Genomic DNA, 23,874 nt, shown 5'->3' with positions numbered 1-23,874 from the left:
CCATTAACCAAGGGGTCCAAGGACCCCAGGATTGGAAACCCCCACTCTAAACTTACCTGTCCAAGTACAGGTCCACAATCCCTTATCCGAAATTCTGAAAACCGAAAAGTTCCGAAAACCGAAGCTTTTCTCGTGGACTGTGGAACGTGTCGTAACAAGGCTTGTTTGGCGCGCCAACAGCTGACGTCACTCAATTCAGGTTAATTGCTGGCCTTGAACAATGTGCATTTATCAGGGAGCAAGAGGTTATGGCAGTTTACTCATTTAATGTATTTGCCTCAACCACTTCCTCTCATTCCATACACTGACCACCCTCAGGGTGATAAAGTTGCCACTCAGATTCTTATTAAATTTCTCCCCTCTCACCCTAAACCTTTGCTTTCAAGTTCTTGATTTCCCCAACCCTAGGAAAAAGAAGCACATGCATTCACTCTGTCTACGTCCCTCGTGGTGTTATACACCTCTGTAAGATCACCCCTCCTCTGCTCACACTCCGATGAAAAATGGCCCTGCCTGCTCGGACTTGCTCCATAACTCAGTCCCTTGAGTCCCAACAAAATCTTTGTCAGTCTCCTCTTTCCTGCTTAATCACACCTTTCCTATCACAGGGTGACCAAAATTGAACGCAATATTTCAAATGTGGCCTCGGCAATGTCTTGCGGAACTGCCACATAACTTCCCAACACGATAAAATGGTAACAGTCACTTTCAGCCCAACAAGCCAATTACACCCTTGGGACCGATTAAACTACTAACTCATACGAGCAGTGGGATTGAACCCGGAACGCTGTGCTGTATAGTGTCACTCTAACCACCATGTTCCTGTGCCGCCTAATAGAAATCCCCTATAAACGAAGAGACTATCTACCGTTCAGGATAACTGATAATCAGAACTTATCCATTTTAATTTTAATTCTCCTCCTCATTCCCTTACCGGCCTGTCTATCCTTGACCTCTTCCACTACCAGGGTGAGGCTCAATACAAACTAGAGGAACTGCGGTTCAGACTTCACCTGGGTGGCCTATAATCCGACAGCAGGCACGTTGAATTCTCCAAATCGTGATTCCTGCTCTCACTGTCTTGCGTCTCTACCCAGTTCCTCCTACATCCACCACAGACCCCATCACCCAACTTCTTTCTTCTCCTCCACCCTCTCCTTCTGCCCATTATCCACACACCCTTCCCACTGGTTCCCCTCCCTCACTTGGTTCCACACTCCACTTCCTATCAGATTCCCTCATCTGAAGCCCTCCACTGTTTCCACCATCATCTCCCAGACTCAGTCACTCTCTCCACTCTCCCCTCCTCCATCTGCCTATCATCCTTCCTCACTTGGATCTCAGCCCCATAAAACATGCTCCAACTGGATCCACCCATCACCTCCCAGCCTCGGTCACTATCTTCACTCTCCCCTCCTCCATCTGCCTATCAGCCCTCCTCATTTGGATCCACCCATCACCTCCCAGCCTCGATCACTCTCTCCACTCTCCCCTCCTCCATCTGCCTATCAGCCCTCCTCACCTGGATCCACCCATCACCTCCCAGCCTCGATCACTCTCTCCACTCTCCCCTCCTCCATCTGCCTATCAACCCTCCTCACCTGGATCCACCCATCACCTCCCAGCCTCGGTCACTATCTTCACTTTCCACTCCTCCATCTGCTTATCATCATTCCTCACCTGGATCCACCCATCATCTCCCAGCCTCGGTCACTCTCTCTACTCTCCCCTCCTCCATCCGCCTATCAGCCCTCCTCACCTGGATCCGCCCATCACCTCCCAGCCTCGATCACTCTCTCCACTCTCTCCTCCTCCATCTGCCTATCAACCCTCCTCACCTGGATCCACCCATCACCTCCCAGCCTCGGTCACTATCTTCACTTTCCACTCCTCCATCTGCTTATCATCATTCCTCACCTGGATCCACCCATCATCTCCCAGCCTCGGTCACTCTCTCTACTCTCCCCTCCTCCATCCGCCTATCAGCCCTCCTCACCTGGATCCGCCCATCACCTCCCAGCCTCGATCACTCTCTCCACTCTCTCCTCCTCCATCTGCCTATCAACCCTCCTCACCTGGATCCACCCATCACCTCCCAGCTCTTGTACCACTCCTCCCCCTCACCTCTTTACACTGACCATCTCACCTCTATTCTTCCAGTCTAGATATAGGTCTCGATCCGAGACATTGACTGCCCACTTCTCATGTTGCCTGGCCAACAGGGTCCCTCCAGCTTTTTGATTTTCTTTTGGTTCCAAGATCATATTGAGGACTGGGGCAGGTTTGAAGGGCTGAGTGGCCTCCTCCAGCTCCCATCTCCTTGTTTGTGCCTGCTCCTACCTTCCAAAGAATGAGACACTTTAGCTGAGGTCTGGCCAGAGATACAATGAACATTTGGCCATGAAGTCTTTGAATTTTAATGAAACAATTGAGTTCAACCCAGAGAAGTGTGAAGTTATTCTTGTCAGTGTGGAGAAACAGAGGGATCTTGGAGTTCACATCCATAGGTCCCTCAATGTTAGTACACAAGTTGATAGAGTGGTTAAGCATGTGTATGGTGCGTTGACCTTCATTATTCAGGGGGACTGAATTCAAGAGCCGTGAGGTAATGTTACAGCTCTATAAAACCCTGGTTAGACCACACTTGGAGTATTGTGTTCAGTTCCGGTCACCTCATTATAGGAAGGATTTGAAAGCTTTAGAGAGGGTGCAGAGGAGATTTACCAGGATGCTACATGGATTAGAGAGCATGTCTTATGAGGGAGCGAGGGATTTTCTCTTTGGAGCTAAAGAGAATAAAAGGTGACTTGATAGAGGGGTACAAGATGATAAGAGGCATCCAACAAGCGGACAGCCAGAGACTTTTTTCTGGGGTGGAAATGGCTAACACGAGACAACAAAATTTTAGGAAGTCATTCCTGCCTGTGGCCATCAAACTTCACAACTCCTCCCTTGGAGGGTCAGACACCCTGAGCCAATAGGCTGGTCCTGGACTTATTTCCTGGCATAATTTACATATTATTATTTAACTATTTGTGGTTTTATTACTATTTATTATTTATGGTGCAACTGTAACGAAAATCAATTTCCCCCGGGATCAATAAAGTATGAATATGACTATGACTATGAAAAGTACAGCGGGGAGATAGCCTTATTACGCAGAGAGTGAGGGTTAGATGGAACTCGCTGCCAGAGGTGCTGGCAGAGGCAGATACATTATGGACATTTAAGATGCTCATTGATGGATTACAGAAACATGGAGGGCTATGTAAGTGGGAAGGGTTAGATTAACCTAAGAGTAGGTTAAAAGCGTGACACTACACCGTGGGATGAAGGGCCTGTGCTGTTCTGTGTTCTATGTTGAATTCTGCTGGCATGTTACCTGTACGAAGTGGCCGTCCCTCTGTCCTCTTTAATCTGCCTGTTTAGAGCGTCCGCAGCTTTGCCCTTTGCTGGGTCCTGCACGGCCGCCATCCCGGCTGGCGTTGGCGCTGCTGAACCAGCTGGCTCCTCCCCACTGGGCACTGGGGTCTGGCTCCCTCTCTCCCCCTTGGGGATCCAGGGGTGCTGGTCGCTCCTCTTGGGGATGGGCCATGCCTTGAAATCCTTCTTGTACTGCGTCTCCTTCTCGAAGGGGGTGTCGGTCGGCGTGTACTCCTGCTTGGGCTTACAGCTGGGCTCGGGGCGGACCTTCCAGGGACGGTAGTCCTGCCTCATGACAGACTCCCGCCTCGAGGCCGGTCGGATGTTTCCTGGTGCCGACACAGCATCGGTCACCGCTTCAGATGCCTGATTGTGGCAGAACAGGGGAAAAAAAAGAGATCATAAAAAGATATGCAACCCACCCAGCAGCAACTACACCACACATTTAGGATCTAAATGTGATCAAGGAGGAAGGCTATCAAAGATGGCAGCAGGGACCTGGACGAGCTGGAGAAATAGTCTAGAAAGATGGCAGGTGGAATTTAATGCAGACGAGTGTCAGTCATTGCACTTTCTGGGGACAAACCAAGGTAGGACTGCCACAGTGCATGGTAGGACACTGAGGAGTGTGTTAGAACAAAGGAACCTGGGACAGAAGAGATTCTGGCCGATGCTGGAAATCCAGAATGACACACATACACAAATGTTGGAGAAACTCAGCAGGTTAGGCAGCATCTAAGGAGAGGAATAAACAGTTGACGTATCGGGCCAACCATAGAAAATATCCTCTTCACATCCACCCTATCCAGTCCTTTCAACATTCGGTAGGTTTTAATGAGTTCCCCCCCTGCATTCTTCTAAACTCCAGTGAGTACAGGCCCAAAGCTGCCAAACACTCCTCATATGTTAACCCTTTCATTCCCAGAATCATCCTCGTAATCCTCCTTTGGAATCTCTCCAATGACAACACATCCTGAGATGTGGGTGCCAAACGGTTGACAATACTCCAAGTGCAGCCTGTCTAGTATCTTATAAAGCTTCAGCAATATCTCCTTGTGTTTATATTCTATTCTCCTTCAGTATATTGAATACACTCCTAAGTCTCTCTGCACCTCTGCCATTTGAACCTCTCCCCAGTTAGATAAAAGACTGCCCTATTGTTCCTTTTACCAAAATACATTATCATACATTTCCCAACATTGTATTCCATCTGCCAATTTTTTGCCCATTCTTCCAATTTGTCTAAGTCCTGCTGCAATCACATTGCTTGCTCAATACTATCTACCCTTCCACCTATCTTCATTTCATTTGTAAACTTTGTCACAAAAAGCCATAAATTCCATCATCTAAATCACTGACAAACAAGGTGAAAAGTAGCAGTCCCAATACTGACCACCACTAGTCACCAGTAGCCAACTAGAAAAGTCCCCCTTTATTCCCACTTGCTGCCTCCTGCCTGTCAGCCAAGTACTCCAAGTGGGGTCTATCTAAGGTCTTATCTAGCTGTAACATTACCTCACAGCTCTTGAACTCAATCCCATGGTTGATGAAGGCCAACACACCATACGCCTTCTTAGCAACACTGTCAACCTGCACGGCAGCTTTGAGTGTCCTTTGGACATGAACCAAAGATCTCTCCGATCCTCCACACTGCCAAGAGTTTTATCATTAATACTATTTTCTGTCTTTAAATCTGACTTGCCAAAATGAACCATTTCACACTTATCTGGGTTGAACTCCAACTGCCACATCTCAGCCCAGTTCTACATCTTATCGATGTCCTGCTGTAACATCTGACAACCCTCCAGACTATCCACAACACCCCAACCTTTGTGTCATCAGCAAACTTGCTAATCCATCTTTCTACTTCTTCATCCAGGTCATTGATAAAAATCACGAAGAGGAGGGGACCCAGAACAGATCCCTGTGGAACACCGCTGGTCACCGATCTCCATGCAGAATATGAACCATTTACAACCACCCTTTGCCTTCTGTAGGTAAGCCAATTCTGGATCCACAAAGCATGATCTCCTTGGATCCCATCCCTCCTTTCTTTCTGAATGAGCCTTGCATGAGGAATCTTATCAAATGCCTTAATGAAATTCATATACACTACATCCACTGCTCTACCTTCATCAATGTGTTTTGTTACATCCTCAAAGAATTCAATCAGGCTTGTAAGGCACAACCTTCCCTTAACTTTCCTTTTCAGCCACAGTTGCCTACCTCTGACATTTGAGTACTTCTTCTTCTATGGAACCTATCTCTCCTGCACCTTGTGAGCTATTCCCAGAAACTTCAGCCACCTCTGCTCTGTCGTCATCCCCAGCAGTATCCTCTTCCATTTCAGTTGAGCAAGCTCCTCTCTCATGCATCAATAATTCCTTTTATCCATTGCGATACTGATGCTTCTCCCTCTCAAGTTGCAGTATGAATTCAATCATATTATGGTCATCATCTCCTCAGGATTCCTTTACATTAATCTCCCTAATAAGATCTAGGTTATTACACATACCCAGTCTAAGATAGCCTTTCCCCAAGCAGACTCAAGCACAAGCTGCTCTAAAAAGCCACCTCAGAGGCATTCAACTAATTCCCTCTCTTGCAATCCAACTCCAAACTGATTTTTCCAATCCCCTTGCATATTGAACTCCCCCATTACAATCATGACTTTACCTTTACTGCATACCTATTCCAGCTCCCTTTGCAATCTCAACCCCACATCTTGGCTACTATTTGGAGGCCTATATATGATTCTCAACTCCACCCACAAAGATTCAACATTCTTTGACAAAGAGAAATGAAAGCCAACATAAAAGCAAAAGAGATGGCAGATAATAGTGCAAAAATTAGTTGGAATTTAAAGGATTTAAAAACCAACAGAAGGCAACTAAAGAAGTCATTAAGAAGGAAAAGATGTAATACAAAAGTAAGCTAGTCAATAATATTAAAGAGGATACCAAAAGTTTATTCAGTGGATATTGGACCGCTGGAAAATGATGCTGCATTGGTAGTAATGGGGGACAAGATAATGACGTTGAAACTGAATAAGTAGTTTGCATCAGACTTCACTGTGGAAGACACTAGTAGCATGGTGGAAATTCGAGAGACTCAAGGGTCAGAAGAGTCTGAAGTTACAATTACTAGGGAGAAGGTTCTTGGGAAACTGAAAGGTCTGAAGGTAAGTTAGTCACCTGGACCAGATGGTGTACACCCCAAGGTACTGAAAGGGGTCACAGAAGAAATAAGGTCATAAGGTCAGAAGTGGGGGTGTTTGCAGATGATTGCACAATGTTCTGCACCATTCATGACTCCTCAGATAGTGAAGCAATTCATACCCAAATGCAGCAGGACCTGGACAATATCCAGGCATGGGCTGACAATTCAAAAATCTGAGTGCAAAGGGACTTGGGAGCCCTTGTCCAGAGTTCCCTAAAGGTTAATTTGCAGGTCGAGTTTGTGTTGAGGAAGGCAAATGCATTGTTAGCATTCATTATAAGAGGACTAGAATATAAAAGCAAGGATGTAATGTTGAGACTTTATAGAGTACTTGTGAGTCCTCACTTGGAGTACTGTGATCAGCATTGGGCCCCTTATCTTAGAAAGGATGTGCTGACATTGGAGTAGGTTCAAAGGAGGTTCACAAAAATGATTCCGGGTTTGAAAAGCTTGTAATACAAAGAGTGTTTATTGGCTTTGGCCTGTACTCACTGGAATTCAGAAACCTATTGAATGGTGAAAGGACTTGATAGAGTGGATGCGGAGAGGATATTTCCTGTGGTAGGAAAATCTAAGTACAGAGGACACAGCCTCAAAGCAGAGGGGTGTCATTTTAGAATGAAGATGAGGAGGAATTTCTTTAGCCAGAGAGTGGTAAATCTGTGGAATTTGTTGCCACAGACAGCTGTGGAGGCCAAGTCATTAGGTATAGTTAATGCAGTGGTTGATAAATTCTTGATTGGTCAGGGCATGAATAGATATTGGGAGAAGGCAGGACCTTGGGGGCTGAGAAAGAAAATGGATTAGCCATGATGAAATGGTGGAGAAGACTTGATGGGCCAAATGGCCTAATTCTGTTCCTATCTCTTATGGTCTGATGGTCTTATGGTTTGGATGGATGCACAGATGGGAAGGGAATGCAGGGTTATGATCCAGGTGCAGGTTGATGGGACTAGGCAGAATAACAGTTTGAGATGGACTAGATGGGCTGAAAGGCCTGTTTCAGTTTTGTAGTGTTCTATAACTTTACGATTCTATCTTTTATCACTTACAAATATGGGAGGGAAGGGTTAGATTGATCAAGCGTATAGACCAGTTAGCCTGACCTCAGTGGTTGGGAAGATGTTAGAGTCAATTGTTAAGGATGAGGTGATGGAATGCTTGGTGACACAGGACAAGATAGTACAAAGTTAGCATTGTTTCCTTCAGGGAAAATCCTGTCTGACGAACCTGTTGGAATTCCTTGAGGAGATTACAAGTAGGATAGATAAAGGGGATGCAGTGGATGTTGTATATTTGTACTTTCAGAAGGCCTTTGACAAGGTGCCACACATGAGGCTGCTTACCAAGTTAAGAGCCCATGGTATTACAGGAAAGTTGCTAATATGGTTAGAGCATTGATGATTGGTAGGACGCAGCGAGTGGGAATAAAAGGATCCTTTTCTGGTTGGCTGCTAGTAACTAGTGATGTTCCGCAAGGGTTGGTGTTGAAACCAATTCTTTTTATGCTGTACGTACAGTAAATGATTTAGATGATGGATAGATGGCTTAGTTGCCAAGTTTGCAGATGATACAAAGGTTGGTGGAGGGGCAGGTAGTGTTGAGGAAACAGCTAGGATGCAGAACGACTTAGACAGATTAGAAGATTGGACAAAAAAGTGGCAAATGAAATACAGTGTTGGAAAATGCATGGTCATGCACTTTGGTAGTAGAAATAAATGTGTGGACTATTTTCTAAATGGGAAGAAAATCTAGGAATCTGAGATGCAGAGGGACTTGGGAGTCCTTGTGCAGAACACCCTAAGGGTTAACTTGCAGGTGAGTTGGTGATGAGGAAGGCAAATGCCATGTTAGCATTCATTTCAAGAGGTCTAGAATACAAGAGCAGGGATGGATGCTGAGGCTTTATAAGGCACTGGTGAGGCCTCACCTTGAGTATTGTGAACAGTTTTGGGCCCCTCATCTTGGAAAAGATGTGCTGGCATTGGAGCGGGTTCACAGGAGGTTCACAAGGATGATTCCAGGAATGAAAGGGTTATCATATGAGGAATGTTTGATGGCTCTGGGTCTGTACTCGCTGGAATTCAGAAGGATGAGGGGGGATCTCATTGAAACCTTTCGAATGTTGAAAGGCCTAGACAGAGTAGGTGTGGAAAGGGTGTTTCCCATGGTGGGAGAGTCTAGGACAAGAGGGCAGGGCCTTATGATAGAGGGGCGCCCTTTCAAAACAGAGATGTGGAGAAATTTCTTTAGCCAGAGGGTGGTGAATTTGTGGAATTTGTTGCCACTTGCAGCTGCGGAGGCCAGGTCGTTGGGTGTATTTAAGGCAGGTTGGGTTCTTGATTGGACGTGGCACCAAAGGTTACGGGGAGAAGGCTGGGAACTGGGGTTGAGAAGGAGATAGAAAAACAGGATCAGCCATGATTGAATGGCGGAGCAGACTTGATGGGCCAGATGGGCTAATTCTGCTCCTACGTCTTATGGTCTTATGGTATTATTAGGTTTCCAAGACAGTACTACCGATATAAGGTGAAGTTCTGCGAGGTGCTGATAATACTACTAACTTTTGAACCTTTGCATTTGAATCATTTGAACAATCTACAATTTTTGCGGTATTCTGAGGTGGCCACACTCTGCAGCCATCGGCACTTGCCTCAGCGCTGAACTGACCCCGTGCCTGTGCACCCAATTTCAGGGACTCTGCAGATCACGTTCTCTGTGTTATTTGTTTACTTTTTTATTCTTTGTACAATTTGTTCCTCTATTTTGCATGCTGGATGTTTGTTGTTGTTGGTTTGTGTGAATTTTTCGTGGATTCTATTGTGTTTCTTTGTTTTGTGGCTGCCTGCAAGAAGCTGAATCAAGGTTGTGTTTGGTATGCATACATTGATCATAAATGTACTTTGAACTTTGAATACTGACTAGGTCAATGGAAATTGGTTTATTAATGTCACATGTTCTGAGATCCAGTGAAAAGATTTAGTTTACATACCATCTGATTTCTGAACAGGCCATGAATCTGTGCACACTTCCTCACTTTTTGCTCACTTTTTGTACTACTTATCACACTTTGACAGGGTAGGTCTTACACAGTGAACGGTAGGGCACTGAGGAGTGTGGTAGAATAAAGGGATCTGGGAATACAGATCCATAATTCATTGAAGGTGGCGTCACAGGTAGACAGGTTCATAAAGAAAGCTTTTGGTATATTGGCTTCCATAAATCAAAGTACAGAGAATGTTATGTTGAAGTTGTGTAAGATGTTGGTGAGGCCAAATTTGGAGTATAGTGTGCTGTTCACCAACCTTCATGAAAGATGTAAGTAAGGTTGAAAGAGTACAAAGAAAATTTACGAGGATGTTGGCGGGTCTGGAAGACCTGAGTTAGATGGAAGGATTGAAAAGGTTAGGATTCTATTCCCTGGAACATAGAAGATTGAGGGGAGATTTGATAGAGATACACAAAATGATGAGAGGTATAGATAGGGTAAATGCAAGCAGGCTTTTTCTACTGAGATTGGGTGGGACTACAACCAGAGGTCATGGGTTAAGGGTGAAAGGTTTAAGGGGAACATGAAGGGAAATTTCTTTACTCAGAGGGATGTGAGAGTGTGTCACGAGTTGCCAGCACAAGTGGTGCATGTGCCCAATTTCATTGTTTAAGAGAAGTTTGGATGGTAGAGATATGGAAGGCTATGGTCCCAGTGCAAGGCAATGGGAGCAAGCAGGTTAAATGGTTCAGCATGGACTAGATGGGCCAAAGGGCCTCTGACTTTTTATCTTCTTATTGTAATTTAATTTTTTAATGAACTGCACTCTACAAGACAACAAATTTCATGACATATGTCAATAATACTAAACATAATTCTGATTCAGACAGATCATTCCATGCCTCAGTGATAAAGGAGAATGCAGAATATAGTGTTACAGCTACAGAGAAATTGCAGTGTAGACGCAGACAAATAAAGTGCAAAGGCTACACCTACGTGGATCGGAAGATCAACAATTCATTTTTATCGTATGGCATCCATTCAAGAGTCTTTTAGCATGATCGCTGGAGTTGAGCATGATGTTCTCCTGAGGGCTTGTCTAATGGTGGGTCCTCAGGAGGCTGTGGGATCCGCACATTCTGGTGCACTGTGGGCACAAGTAACTGGAGGCTGTCGTGTGTGGTTGTTCAGTTTTCCTTTCGCTGCTCGGCACAATGGAGTTCACTCTCATGTAACGCATCTCCCTCTTGAACAGATTTATTCCAAGTGTATTGAGTGAACTGTCTTCCTAATTTTTAGGTGTTATGTTGAATTTCTTCAGACTGATTTTGAAGCTTTCTTTGAACGTTTCCTTTGCCCACCAGAGACTCACTGACCTTCCTTCAACTGGGACTAAAGGATCTGTCTGGGGAGACGCGAGTTCGATATCCGGATGACATGACCTATCCATCGGAGTTGGCGTTGTTTGATCGTGGTGGAGATGCTGTTCATGTTGGCCTCCTCCAGTACACTGGTGTTACTGCATCTACCATTTCAGCTGATCCTCAAAATCTCCCTGAAGGTTCATGTTCGAGTTTAACTATCACAGAACCATGTACGAATACATGCAAATGAAACAGCATTCCTCTGGGGCCAGGGTGTGAAACAGACACTATACAACACACACACAGCACATGCAAGGCATCAAGCAAACATGCAACACACATCAAAGTTGCTGGTGAACGCAGCAGGCCAGGCAGCATCTGTAGGAAGAGGTGCAGTCGACGTTTCAGGCCGAGACCCTTCGTCAGGACTAACTGAAGGAAGAGTGAGTAAGGGATTTGAAAGTGGGAGGGGGAGGGAGAGATCCAAAATGATCGGAGAAGACAGGAGGAGGAGGGAAGGAGCCAAGAGATGGACAGGTGATAGGCAAAAGGGATACGAGAGGATAATGGGACAGGAGGTCCGGGAAGAAAGACGGGGGGGGGGGACCCAGAGGATGGGCAAGGGGTATAGTCAGAGGGACAGAGGGAGAAAAAGGAGAGAGAGAGAAAGAATGTGTGTATAAAAATAAATAACAGTTGGAGTACGAGGGGGGAGGTGGGGCATTAACAGAAGTTAGAGAAGTCAATGTTCATGCCATCAGGTTGGAGGCTACCCAGACAGAATATAAGGTGTTGTTCCTCCAACCTGAGTGTGGCTTCATCTTTACGGTAGAGGAGGCCGTGGATAGGCATGTCAGAATGGGAATGGGATGTGGAATTAAAATGTGTGGCCACTGGGAGATCCTGCTTTCTCCGGTGGACAGAGCGTAGGTGTTCAGCAAAGCGGTCTCCCGGTCTGCATCGGGTTTTGCCAAACATGTAGTCACACTATATATATATATAGCCCAAGTTCCTGAGTGACATGTCCACAAATTGATGGTGCCCTTCACAGCAGCCTGCAGACAAACACACACACAGGCATGCACACACTCCAGCTTGTCATTCCACTGATCAAACATTAGAGGGCAGCACCACCAGGAAATGCCAGCTCGCAACTGGGCATGCACCTTCTGAGGCGACACTGCCTCCGGCTTCTCCGCTCCTGGACTGCAGCTGCAGGGAAACCGTGGGTTGAGGCTTAGTCCTCGCTGCAGCTGAGACCTCACAGCTCCCCTGCCATCCGTCGCGCCAACAAACAAGGGGAACGGGCCTGCGGCATCTTACGTTACCGACGTCCGACAGGGTCTTGCCACCGCAAGAGAAATGTGCAAGCCCATCACCTGCCATTGTACTTTATGCGTCTTCGTGCACCAACTCCGATGCCTTCCTGTAGCAGGCAGCAACAGGGTGCCCACCAAGTCCAGCTCCTCCGCCAATCAGCAGCTCGCTAATGGCGTCAACCCACAGTATCTGAAGCTCTTAAAAGCCCAGCATTGTCTTGCAATCATAAAAAAGATGTTTAAAAGAGACAAAAACACCTTTGTTTGGTCCCCTGAGAGCCTGTCATGTCCGAGCGCACTGCCACCTTATCTGAAGTGTTTGGTGGTATTGTTCTAGGGCTTTCGGGTGTCTGCTGTGGGTGATCCATGATTCAGCTCCATACAGTAATGTAGGAAGGACGATTGCTTTATAAATCAAAAGTTTTGTTTGGACCTTATACCCGTAGGACAGAACAATGCAGCACAGGAAGAGGCCCTGCCATCCAAGAGCGCTGCTCTGATCACAACGATAAATTAAACTAAATCCATTTTTCCTGTACAGGATCCATAACCCTCCATTCTCCATCTATTCATGTGACTATGTGGAAGGTTCTTAGATCCTATCGTACCTGCTTCCAGAACCTCCCCTCGCAGTCCATTCCAGGTACCCAGTACTCTCCACATAAAAATGCTTTCCCCTCAGAACTCCTTTAAACTTTCTTCCACTCAGCTTAAATGCATTTTCTCTAGTGTTGGGCCTTTCTGCCCTGGAAAAAGATTCTGACAGTGTAAGGAGCTCCTTCCCTCGGCTAGTCTACAGGGCACCCTTGGGAAAGGTGTAGCAGCTGCTTAGCTCCCCGATCAGGGTCACATTGGAGCCATGGGAGCAGGTGGTGGATGGTTGTTTGGGCAGCTGGTGCATATCACAAGCCCTGGTTATGTGACCACTGACACCAGGCAGACGACCTCTGAAGAGCATTGCTAATGACTGGGATCACCCGTCTTGTAAAGACACTGCCCAGAAGAAGACAACGGCAAACCAATTCTGTAGAAAAATTTGCCAAGAACAATCATGGTCATGTAGACCATGATCACCCAGAACATACGATATGGCACATAATGATGATGATGGAATGGTGGCGAAGACTTGATGGGTTGAATGTCCTAATTCTAATCCTATGTCATATGGTTTTGCAGTCTTATTGGTCAACACAACCTGTCCCTGTGCTGCACTGGTTTATCTTGTAATAAACCGATGTCAATCATTTAAAGCCAGACATCTTGTAAGTTTGCAAATTATTTCCGAAAAACCTGATGGTTAGTCATTTCACATCAGAATTGTCAGAACAGTGAGTGCTTGATAGTTATTATCTGAAATAGGATTATAAATGTATTGTACAGGAGGCGGAATTGCTGTGCTCAGTGAATTAGAGAGGATAATTTAACTTATCAATTATTTTCTTCTCTATGCCACATACACCAGGATACTTGAATCCATTAGTGCTGGAGGCAGGAATTCTTCAACACAGAAACAGGCTCTTCAGCCCATCTCATCCATGCTGAACTAATTCTGCCTAGTCCCATCTACCTGCACCAGGACCATAGACCTCCATATTGCTCCCACACATGTACTTATCCAAACTTCAAATAAATGTTTCAATTGAACCCACATCCACCACTTTGTTGACAGCTCGTTCCACCCCTTGAGTGAAGAAGTTAGCCTTCAGATTCCCCTTAAGCATTCCACCTTTTGTCCTAAACCCATGACATCTAGTCTCATCCAACCTGAGGGGATAAATCCTACTTATACCCTTCGTTATCTTGTACACCTCTTAAGATTTTGAAGATTCCAACTCTCAGTCACTCTCAGATTAAAGCGTCAAGCAAGATTGAAATTGGTGAGCTCGAGAGCGGAAGGTGAGTGGGTGTTCAGTGCCGCCTGCCTGCATTTGACCAGTCTCCCTCTCCCTCTCACTCGCTGCTGCTGGAAGAAGTGCGGGAGCCTTGGGTCTTGGGCAAGGTTTGATCGGTGCAGTTTGAGGATTGGACTTGTTTTTTTTAAGAGGATTCTGCAGTTCATGTTATACGTGCTTCCGGTCAAGATGGCGCCAGCGAACAACGATTCCTCTGGTGACGTCTTCCAGATAGTCAATCATCTCAGTTTTTTCTGCTTATTCTTTTGATCTTAATTTTGGCTTTGAAACTGTTGGAGCCTGTGACTTACAGTTTGTAGATTGGTCGAGTGGGCTAGCACTCTGCTGTCCCCGAGAAAACTCCAGGAAATAAATGCAAGCACGAGCTACCATGAGGAGAAGCTTAGAGATGAATGAGGGGCCGTGATCGACTACTTCGCTCGCCAACTAAAGGGTCGAGGAAGATTGAAACACCAAGGCAAAAGCAGAGGAGAGCAAGAGGTTATCGGAGGAGCCACTGGTTTGAGTCGTTGACCTAAGAAGGGCCACCAGTTGCATAAGACCATAGGACAAGGGAGCAGAATTAGGCCATTTGGCCCACTGAGTCCGTTCCCCCATTTCATCATGGCTGATCCATTTCCCCCTCACCCCCAATCTCCTGCCTTCTCCCCGTATCCCTTTGTGCCCTGACCAATCAATAATCTATCAACCTCTGCCTTAAATATACTCAATGACTTAGCCTCCATATCTGCCTGTGGCAATGTATTCCACAGATTCACCACACGCTGGCTAAGGAAATTCCTCCTTATCTCTGTTCTAGAAGGACACCCCTCTATTTTGAGGCTGTGTTCTCTGGTCTTAGACTTCCCCGTCATAGGAAACATCCTCTCCACATCCACTCTATCAAGTCCTTTCACCATTTGATAGGTTTCAATGATGTCACCCCTCATTCTTTTGAATTCCAGTGAATACAGGCCCAGAGCCATCAAACGCTCTTCATATGACAAGCTGTTCAAATCTGGAATCATTCTTGTAAACCTCCTTTGAAACTTCTCCAGTTTCAGCACATCCTTTCTAAGATAAGGGGCCCAGAACTGCTCACAATACTCCAAACGAAGTCTCACCAGTGCTTTATAAAGTCTCAACATTACATCTTTGCTTTTATTCTAGTCCTCTTGAAATGAATACTAACATTGCATTTGCTTTCCTAACTACAGACTCAACCTGCAAATTAACCTTTAGGGAATCCTACACAAGAAATCCCAAGTCCCTTTGTGCGTCAGCTTTTTTGTATTTTCTTCCATTTAGAAAATAGTTAAATATTTTATTTCTGCTACCAAAGTGCATGATTATTCAATTCCTGACACTATTCCATCTGTCACTTCTTTCGCATTCTCCTAATCTGTCTAGATCCTCCTGTAGCCTGTCTACTTCCTCAAACCTACCTGCCCCTCCACCTGCCTTTGTATGGTCTGCAAACTGTGCAACAAAGCCATCAATTCCATCATTAACATGTAATGCAAAAAGAATTGGTCCCAACACGTACCCCTGTGGAATACCACTAGTCACTGGCAGCCAACCAGAAAAGTCTCCCTTTATTCTCACTCTTTGCTTCCTGCTGGTCAGTCACTGTTTTATCCCTGCTAGAATCTTTCCTGTAATACCATGGGCTTGTAGCTTGCTAAGCAGACTCATATGTGGCACCTTGTCAAAGGCCTTCTGAAAATCCAAATACACAACATCAACTGATCCTCCTTTGTCTATCCTGCTTGTTATTTCTTCAAAGAATTCCAACAGATTTGTCTAGCAAGATTTTCCTTTGAGGAAGCCCAAGCTGACTATGGTCTATTTTATCATGTGCCTCCAAGTACCCCAAAACCACATCCTTAACAATTGACTCCAACAGCTTCCCAACCACTGAGATCAGACTAACTAGCCTATAAATTCCTTTCTTCTGTCTCACCCCCTTCTTGAAGAGTGGAGTGATGTGCAATTTTCCAGTCCTCTGGAACCATTCCAGAACCTAGCAATTCCTGGAAGATCATTACTAATCCTTCCACAATGTCGTCAGCCAGCTCTTTCAGAACACTGAGGTGTACACCATCTGGTCCAGGTGACTTATCTACCTTCAGACTTGTCGGTTTCCCAAGAACCTTCTCCTTAGTAATGGCAACTTCACAGATTTCATGACCCTTGACACCTGGAACTTCCACCATACTCCTCGTGTCTTCCACAGTGAAGACTGATGCAAAATACTTATTCAGTTTGTCTGGCATTTCCTTGTCCCCCATCACTACATCTCCAGCATTGTTTTCCAGCGGTCCGATATCCACTCTAGTCTCTCTTTTGCACTTTACGTATCTGAAGAAACTTTTGGTATCCTCTTCAATATTATTGGATAGCTTACTTTCTCATTTCATCTTTACCTTCTTAAGGACTTTTTAGTTGCTTTCTATTGGTATTTGAAAGCTTCCCAATCCTCTAACTTCCCACCAATGATTGCTTTACTATATGCCCTCTATACAGCTTTTAAGTTGGTTTTGACTTCTCTTGTTATCCACAGATGTGTGATCTTGCCTTTAGATTACTTCTTCCTCTGTGGGATGTATATATCCTGTGCCTTCCAAATTGCTTCCAGAAATTCCAGCCACTGCTGCTCTGCTGTCATCCCTGGCAGTGTTCTTTTCCAACCAATTCAGGCCAGCTCCTCTCTCATGTCTCTATAATTCCCTTTACTTCACTATTATAAAGAAACAACTGACTAGCTTTTCCTTCTCAAATTTCAGGGTAAAATCGATCATATTATGATCATTTCCCCAAGGGTTCTTTTACCTTAAGCTTTCTAATCAATTTTGGTTCATTGCGCAACACCCAATCTAGAATAGCTGATCCCCTAGTGGGCTCAGCCATGAGCTGCTCTAAAAAGCTATCTCATATGCATTCTAGAAATTTCCCTCTCTTAGAATCCAGCACCAACACCTGATTTTCCCAATCTACCTGCATATTGAAATCCCCCATGACTATTGTAACATTGCCCTTTTGGCGTGCATTTTCTATCTCCTGTTGTAATTTGTAGCTACATCCTTACTACCATTTGGGGGTCTGTATACAACTCTTATCAGGGTCTTTTTTACCCTTGTAGTTCCTTAGCTCTATCCACAATGGTTCAACTCCTTCCGACCCTTTGTCTCCTCTTTCTAATTATTTGATTTCATTTTTTACCAACAGAGCAACACCACCCCCTCCGCCTTCCTGCCTGTCCTTTCAATACAAAGTGTATCCCCTGACATTAAGCTCCCAGCTATAATCTTCTTTCAGCCACGATTCAGGGATGCCGACAACATCATACATGCCAATCTGCAGCTGTGCTACAAGTTCGTCTAACACACACAATAAGTGCTGGTGAACACAACAGGCCCGGCTGCATCAATAGGAAGAGGTACAGTCGATGTTTCAGGCCGAGACCCTTCGTCAGGACTAACTGAAAGAAGAGATAGTAAGAGACCTGAAAGTGGGAGGGGGAGGGAGAGATCCAAAATGATAGGAGAAGACAGGAGGGGGAGGGATGGAGCCAAGAGCTGGACAGGTGATTGGCAAAAGGGATACGAGGCTGGAGAAGGGAGAGGATCATGGGATGGGAGGCCTAGGGAGAAAGAAACGGGGAGGGAAGCCCAGAGGATGGGCAAGGAGTATAGTGAGAGGGACAGAGGGAGAAAAAAAGAGATAAATTTTTTAAAAATAATAATAATAAATAAATAAATAACGGATGGGGTACAAAGGGGAGGTGGGCATTAACGGAAGTTAGAGAAGTCAATGGGCTTCCCTCCCCTTTCTTTCTCCCTAGGCCTCCCGTCCCATGATCCTCTCCCTTCTCCAGCCTCGTATCCCTTTTGCCAATCACCTGTCCAGCTCTTGGCTCCAGCCCTCCCCTCCTGTCTTCTCCTATCATTTCAGATCTCCCCCTCCCCCTCCCACTTTCAAATCTCTTACTAGCTCTTCCTTCAGTTAGTCCTGACGAAGTGTCTCGGCCCAAAACGTCGACTGTACCTCTTCCTAGAGATGCTGCCTGGCCTGCTGCGTTCACCAGCACTTTTTGTGTGTGTTGCTTGAAATTTCCAGCATCTGCAGATTTCCCCGTGTGTACAAGTTCATCTGTTATTCCGTGTACTGCGCACGTTCAAATACAACAGCTTCAGTCCTGTATTCACCATTCTTGATCTTGTCTGCCTTTTACATTGCAACTCATCCTGTTGACTGCAATTTTGGCCTATCATCAGCCTCTCCTTGCTAGGAGTCTCACCACACATTGCCTCTGCTTGTAAACCTACTACCTCATCTTCAGCACTATCATTCTGTTTCCCATCCCCCTGCCAAATTAGTTGAATCCCACCTGAACAACTCTTGTCAACCTGCCCGCAAGGATATTGGGTTCAGGTGTAACCCATCTCTTTTGTGCAGGTTATACCTTCTGCAGAAAAGATTCCAATGATCCATAAATCTGAACCCTTGCTCCCTGCACCAGTTTCTCAGCCACATATTCACCTGCCACATCTTCCTATTCTTACCCTCACAGGCAGCAATCCAGAGATTACTACCCTGGACGTCTTGTTTCTCAGCTTTCTACCTCGCTCCTAAAATCTCTCTTCAGGATCTCTTCACCTTGTCTACCTATGTCATTGGTGCCAATATGCACCAAGACGTCTGGTTTCCCACCCTCGCCCTTGAGAATGCCATGGACCCGATCCAAGACATCCCTGATCCTGACACCATGGAGGCAGCATACCATCTGGGTGTCTTTATTGTCCTCACTGAATCTTGTCTCTGTTCCTCTGACAATGGGATCTCCTATCAGCACTGCAGTCCTCTTCACCTCTCTGCTCTTCTGAGCCCCAGCACCAGACCAATGCCAGAGACCCGGTCACTTTCGCTCCCCTGGTAGGTCATCCCCTTCAATAGTATCCGAAGTTGAATACTTAATATTGAGGGAATGGCCACCGGTGTACTCTGCACTGGCTGTGCGTTTCCCGTCCTTCTTCTGACAGTCACCCAGTTACCTGTCTCCTGCAAGCTCGGGGCGATTACCTCCCTGTAGATCCTGTCTTACACCTCCTCCTTCACCCGTATGAGCCAAGGGTCATCAAGCTGCGGCTCCAGTTCCTTAAGAGCTGCAACTCGGTAACCTGGCGCAGACATGTTTATCTGAGAGCTGTCCCACATCCCACACACAGTACAAACCACTGCCCCTGGAGCCATTCTCACTGATTTACTATGTCCAAACAGATGAGGAATGAACAGGTAAGGACAGAGAGAGAGAGTAATCTACAAGGCAATATATCTCACCCAAGCCTGATGAGCGAAAGCCACTCTAAAGACTGACACACTTAAAAACAATGGCTGCACTGCTTGAATTTGAATTACTCTTACCGGCCCTTCCCAATGGATCCCTCTTGCTGATTGGTTGCTCCTCAACTCAGGAAAAAACGCCGCGAAACTCTGCCTTCAAAATCTTGATTGCCCCCTAGATTAAAGGGTAGCTATTTTCGCGCATCCCTGGTGTGGATTGACCAACTCAGAAAACTGATTTGAACCTCAACTTTTTAAATCTTGGATGCGGACCTGACTGAAAGGAAGCTCTTTTTAAGCATTTCCGCTTGCTGACTGGTCACTCCTTGAATCAGAAAAACTGCCTCAGAACTCTGCCTTCAAAATCTTGGACACTGCCCTGATTAAAAAGTAGTTCCTTTAACACATCCCCAGTCTGGATTGTCAAACTCCAGTCGCTGGCCTTGGGGGGATTACTGGTTCGCTGCACTCAGAGGGGCTGCCAGTTTGTGAAGCTGCCCTCGGAGGGGCCGCTGATTCGAGTCACTGCCCTCTGTGGGGCCGCTGGGTCCCGTTGCTCTCAGAGGTGTGATCGAAATTCTGGGATTTATGGATTGGACTGTTGTTCAAACTGACTGTAGTTCATATTGGACTCTTTCAGTTCGATGATCTTTTGTGTTCTCGCCCACAAGGAGGAGGAGGAGCTTAAGAGGAGATAATGGTGCCCAACAGCGACTCCTTTGCTTGTATCTTCGGAAACAGCTCTGTTTCTATGTTTAATATCTCTATTTGTCTCTTTCAGGGTTCTTTTGAAGACCCTGACCTTTCACTTCCTTTATCCTTAAGTAAGATAACTGAAAATGTGGTAGTCAAACATACTTTGAGGATATGAATACAACTTAGAGAACATTTTGGTCTATTGAGATTCTCCCTTTCTAGTTCCATTTTTTTAAATTATTTTTTAAAGCCTTCTATGACTGATGTAGTTTTTAAACAATGGGAAGGATTGGGCATTACATGCTTCCGGGATCTGTTTGTTGGAGGAAGTCTTTCTTCGTTTGAACAATTGTCAACTAAATATAGTTTACCAAAAACCCATTTTTTTCGGTACTTACAAATTAGAGATTTTCTGCAATGCCAATTATATACATTTCCTAATAGTCCTGATAAGAACATATCAGATGAAAATCTTAACATGAAATCATTTTGTGATGGTTCAATATCCAATATTTATGATTTGTTGTTGGGAATGAGAAATGATTCTTTAGACAAAATCAAAAATCTTTGGGAACAAGATATACAGACTTCAGTTTCTGAAGAAACTTGGAATGAGATTTTTAAATTGGTTAATACTTCATTGTTATGTGCCTCCTACACATTCCCTCCTACAATTTAAAGCGGTTCATAGGGCTTATATGACCAAGGATAAGTTATCTCGTTTTTATAGGGATATGTCTCCCTACTGTGATAGGTGTAACAATGGAGAAGCTTCACTTATTCATATGTTTTGGACGTGCCCAAGTCTTGGAAAATATTGGAAGGAAGTATTCCGAACTTCTTCTGTGCTCTTTAAAGTAAATTTTAAGCCTAATCCTTTGACTTCCCTATTTGGTATTGTTGGAAGGAAAGATAACATTTTGAAGACATCTGATCTGCTCATTCGGGCTTTTATCTCTCTTATGGCTAGGAGGACACTTTTGTTTAAATGGGAGGATGTTGTTCCGCCTAGTCATGCTCAGTGGTTATGGGATGTTATGGCACGCCTGAATTTAGAAAAGATTCTTTGTTCAATTTCTGAATCTAACCAAGATTTTCAAAATTTGTGGGGGCTGTTTTTAAATTATTTTCATAATCTTTGACTTTTTCATAAAGTACAGAAGTTGGTTAATAGTATATTTTATTATCTGATAAGGTTTTTTCTTTCTTTTTTCCCAAACAGCTTTGACTTTGGTAGTGGGTATAGATCTTTTTTTTAATATAAAATTGTTCATATTCTAATAAGCAAATTAATCTAATCCATATGAATATAGAGTAAGGAGTTTGTTAATGTGATTCAATATACTGTATCCGGTATTATGTTTTTTCTTTTGTTTTATAATATGTATTCTCTTGGACTCTGTATTCTTCTATATAGAAATCAATAAAAAATATTGGAAAAGAAAGAAGACCGTGACAAGGAGTTACACACTGACTATGGTTCTTTGTGGGAACGGGACCCACTCCAGGGGTTTCATGACTAGCTGTTATTCAACATGCCAAGGATGCAGCCTAAGAGATTAGCATGCCTTCGGAGTCCCAGGATCTCGTGACTCTGGAGACAGGCAGACCAAAGGTTGGTGTCCCGGCAGGAAATCGGTGTGACATGGGAGATGGAAGATCTATGGCTGCGTGCCCAGAGACCTGAGATCTTTGGGCACGGAGCTCGGAAAAACTGACACAGCAGACTTTTAACATTGTAAATCAGTGAATTGTTTGTTATGTCTCCCCTCTCACTGTGAAATGGAGACAATTCTTTCTTGCTTATTAGGGAGAGAGAGAGAGCCTGTGGTATGTCGAATACTGGGTGAACGAGTGGTCTTTGGGGTACTTGAGTGCTTGGTAGTGGGTGCCAATGCTTTCAAGTGCTGGTGGGGAGGGGGAGACTTTGGGGTTCTAACACTTAACTGTCATTCATTCTTTGGGGGCACTCCTCTGTTTTCATGGATGTTTATGAAGAAAAAGAATTTCAGGATGTATATTGTATACATTCCTCTGACATTAAATGTACCTTTGAAATCTTTGAAACATTTTTTCTTGTTGCCGATTGGCAGGCTGGGGGGTTTGATATCCTTGTTGTTTCTACATGTGGATAATCCCTTGGTTTTTGTGCTAGGGAGGGGATGGGAAGGTTTGGGATTTTGCTTTTTGTGCAGGAGGGATTATAACTAGAGTGTGAACTAGAGCTTTTGATGTTTTCTTTGAACAAGTTCCACGCTGTTTCTTTGTTTTGTGGCTGGCTGCAGGAAGATGAATCGCAGGGTTGTGTACTGCATACATATTTTGATAATAAATGTACTTTGAATCTTTGAAGATTTTGTTAGGTTAATTGGCCACTATAAGTCACCATCAGTGTGTCAGTGAATGGGGAAGGGGATGGGGGAGTAGATTCATTTATTCGTTATGTGCCGTGTCGTATGACATGGGCGACTGCGGTCTTTCCATGATCATGATTGTTCTTGGCAATTCTTTTCTACAAAAGTGGTTTGCCATTGCCTTCTTCTGGGCAGTGTCTTTACACGACGGGTGACCCCAGCCATTATCAATACTCTTCAGAGATTGTCTGCCAGGCGTTAGCGGTCACATAACCAGAACTTGTGATATGCACCAGCCGCTCATACGACCATCCACCACCTGGTCATGTGGCTTCACGTGACCCTGATCGGGGGGCTATGCAGCTGCCGCACCTTGCCCAAGGGTGACCTGCAGGCTAGTTGGGGAAGGAACACCTTACTCCTCCTTTGGTAGAGATGTCCCACCTTGCCACTGGGAGTTGATTGAAGAGTATAATGTGATTAGTACAGCAATACCATTTACTGTAGTCTTTGTTGTGACCCACACACTTTATTTGCCTATCTGCACCGCACTTTCTCTGTAACCATACATTCTCAGCCGATCAAGCGTCTTGGCCTGAAACGTCGACTATTTATTCATTTCCATTGATGCTGCCTGACCTGCTGAGTTCCCCCAGCATCTTGTGGGTGTTACATTATATTCTGCACTCTGTTTTTTTTTAATGCAGCTCGTCTAAGAGGAGGAAAACTCCGCTCTCAAACCTCCACTGCCTTGAGGCTATACCCACTCATGGGGAAGACTTCGGGTGTAAAGCCCCAGGGAAATACCCAGAGCCGGAGTCCCGAAGGCAGTCCCACGTTGAGTTCTTTGCAGTGTCGTTGCTATTCATCTCTGCCGCTCCTTTGTGGAGAGGGGAAGCAGGGGCAACAATTTGCTCTCCTTATCACACTGGCTTGGCTTGTGTAATGACTGACTGTGCTTCACCAACAGCATAGACAGTGAGGACACAATATCCATGGTCAACCCCCACCAACAGAGAGCCTCATATTCTGCATTGTGTTAGCTATGTAACGATGTACGGCATAATCTGTTTGACATACAACAGTCTGCAATCTGGTTGCCATCTGCCTGGCTTAGAACGTAGAACAATACAGCACAGTACAGTCTGTTTGACGTGCTGCCATTTTAACCTACTCCAAGATCAATCTAACCCTTCCTTCCCACATAACCCTCTATTTATCTTGCATCCATGTGCCTGTCTAAGGGTCTCTTAAATGTCCCTAATGTATCTGTCT

At 45.0% G+C, this 23,874-nt stretch overlaps 1 protein-coding gene across 1 annotated transcript in view; it reads right to left on the bottom strand.

The window, feature by feature from the left end:
* map6a (microtubule-associated protein 6a) overlaps positions 1-23,874 on the bottom strand; it is a 48,363-nt gene that overhangs the window by 6,402 nt on the left and 18,087 nt on the right. Inside the window, exons 3-4 of the mRNA XM_072264223.1 lie at positions 15,314-15,323; positions 3,383-3,723 (exon numbers count right to left, since the gene is read on the bottom strand). Of these exons, the coding sequence (XP_072120324.1) occupies positions 3,383-3,723; positions 15,314-15,323 (351 nt within the window). The remainder of the gene's footprint in view (positions 1-3,382; positions 3,724-15,313; positions 15,324-23,874) is intronic.

The sequence above is a fragment of the Mobula birostris genome, chromosome 7, assembly GCF_030028105.1.
Source record: "Mobula birostris isolate sMobBir1 chromosome 7, sMobBir1.hap1, whole genome shotgun sequence".
NCBI classification, from domain to species: Eukaryota; Metazoa; Chordata; class Chondrichthyes; order Myliobatiformes; family Myliobatidae; genus Mobula; species Mobula birostris.
Note: the sequence above shows the minus strand (reverse complement) of the source record. Positions and strands in the feature narration are given on the sequence as shown.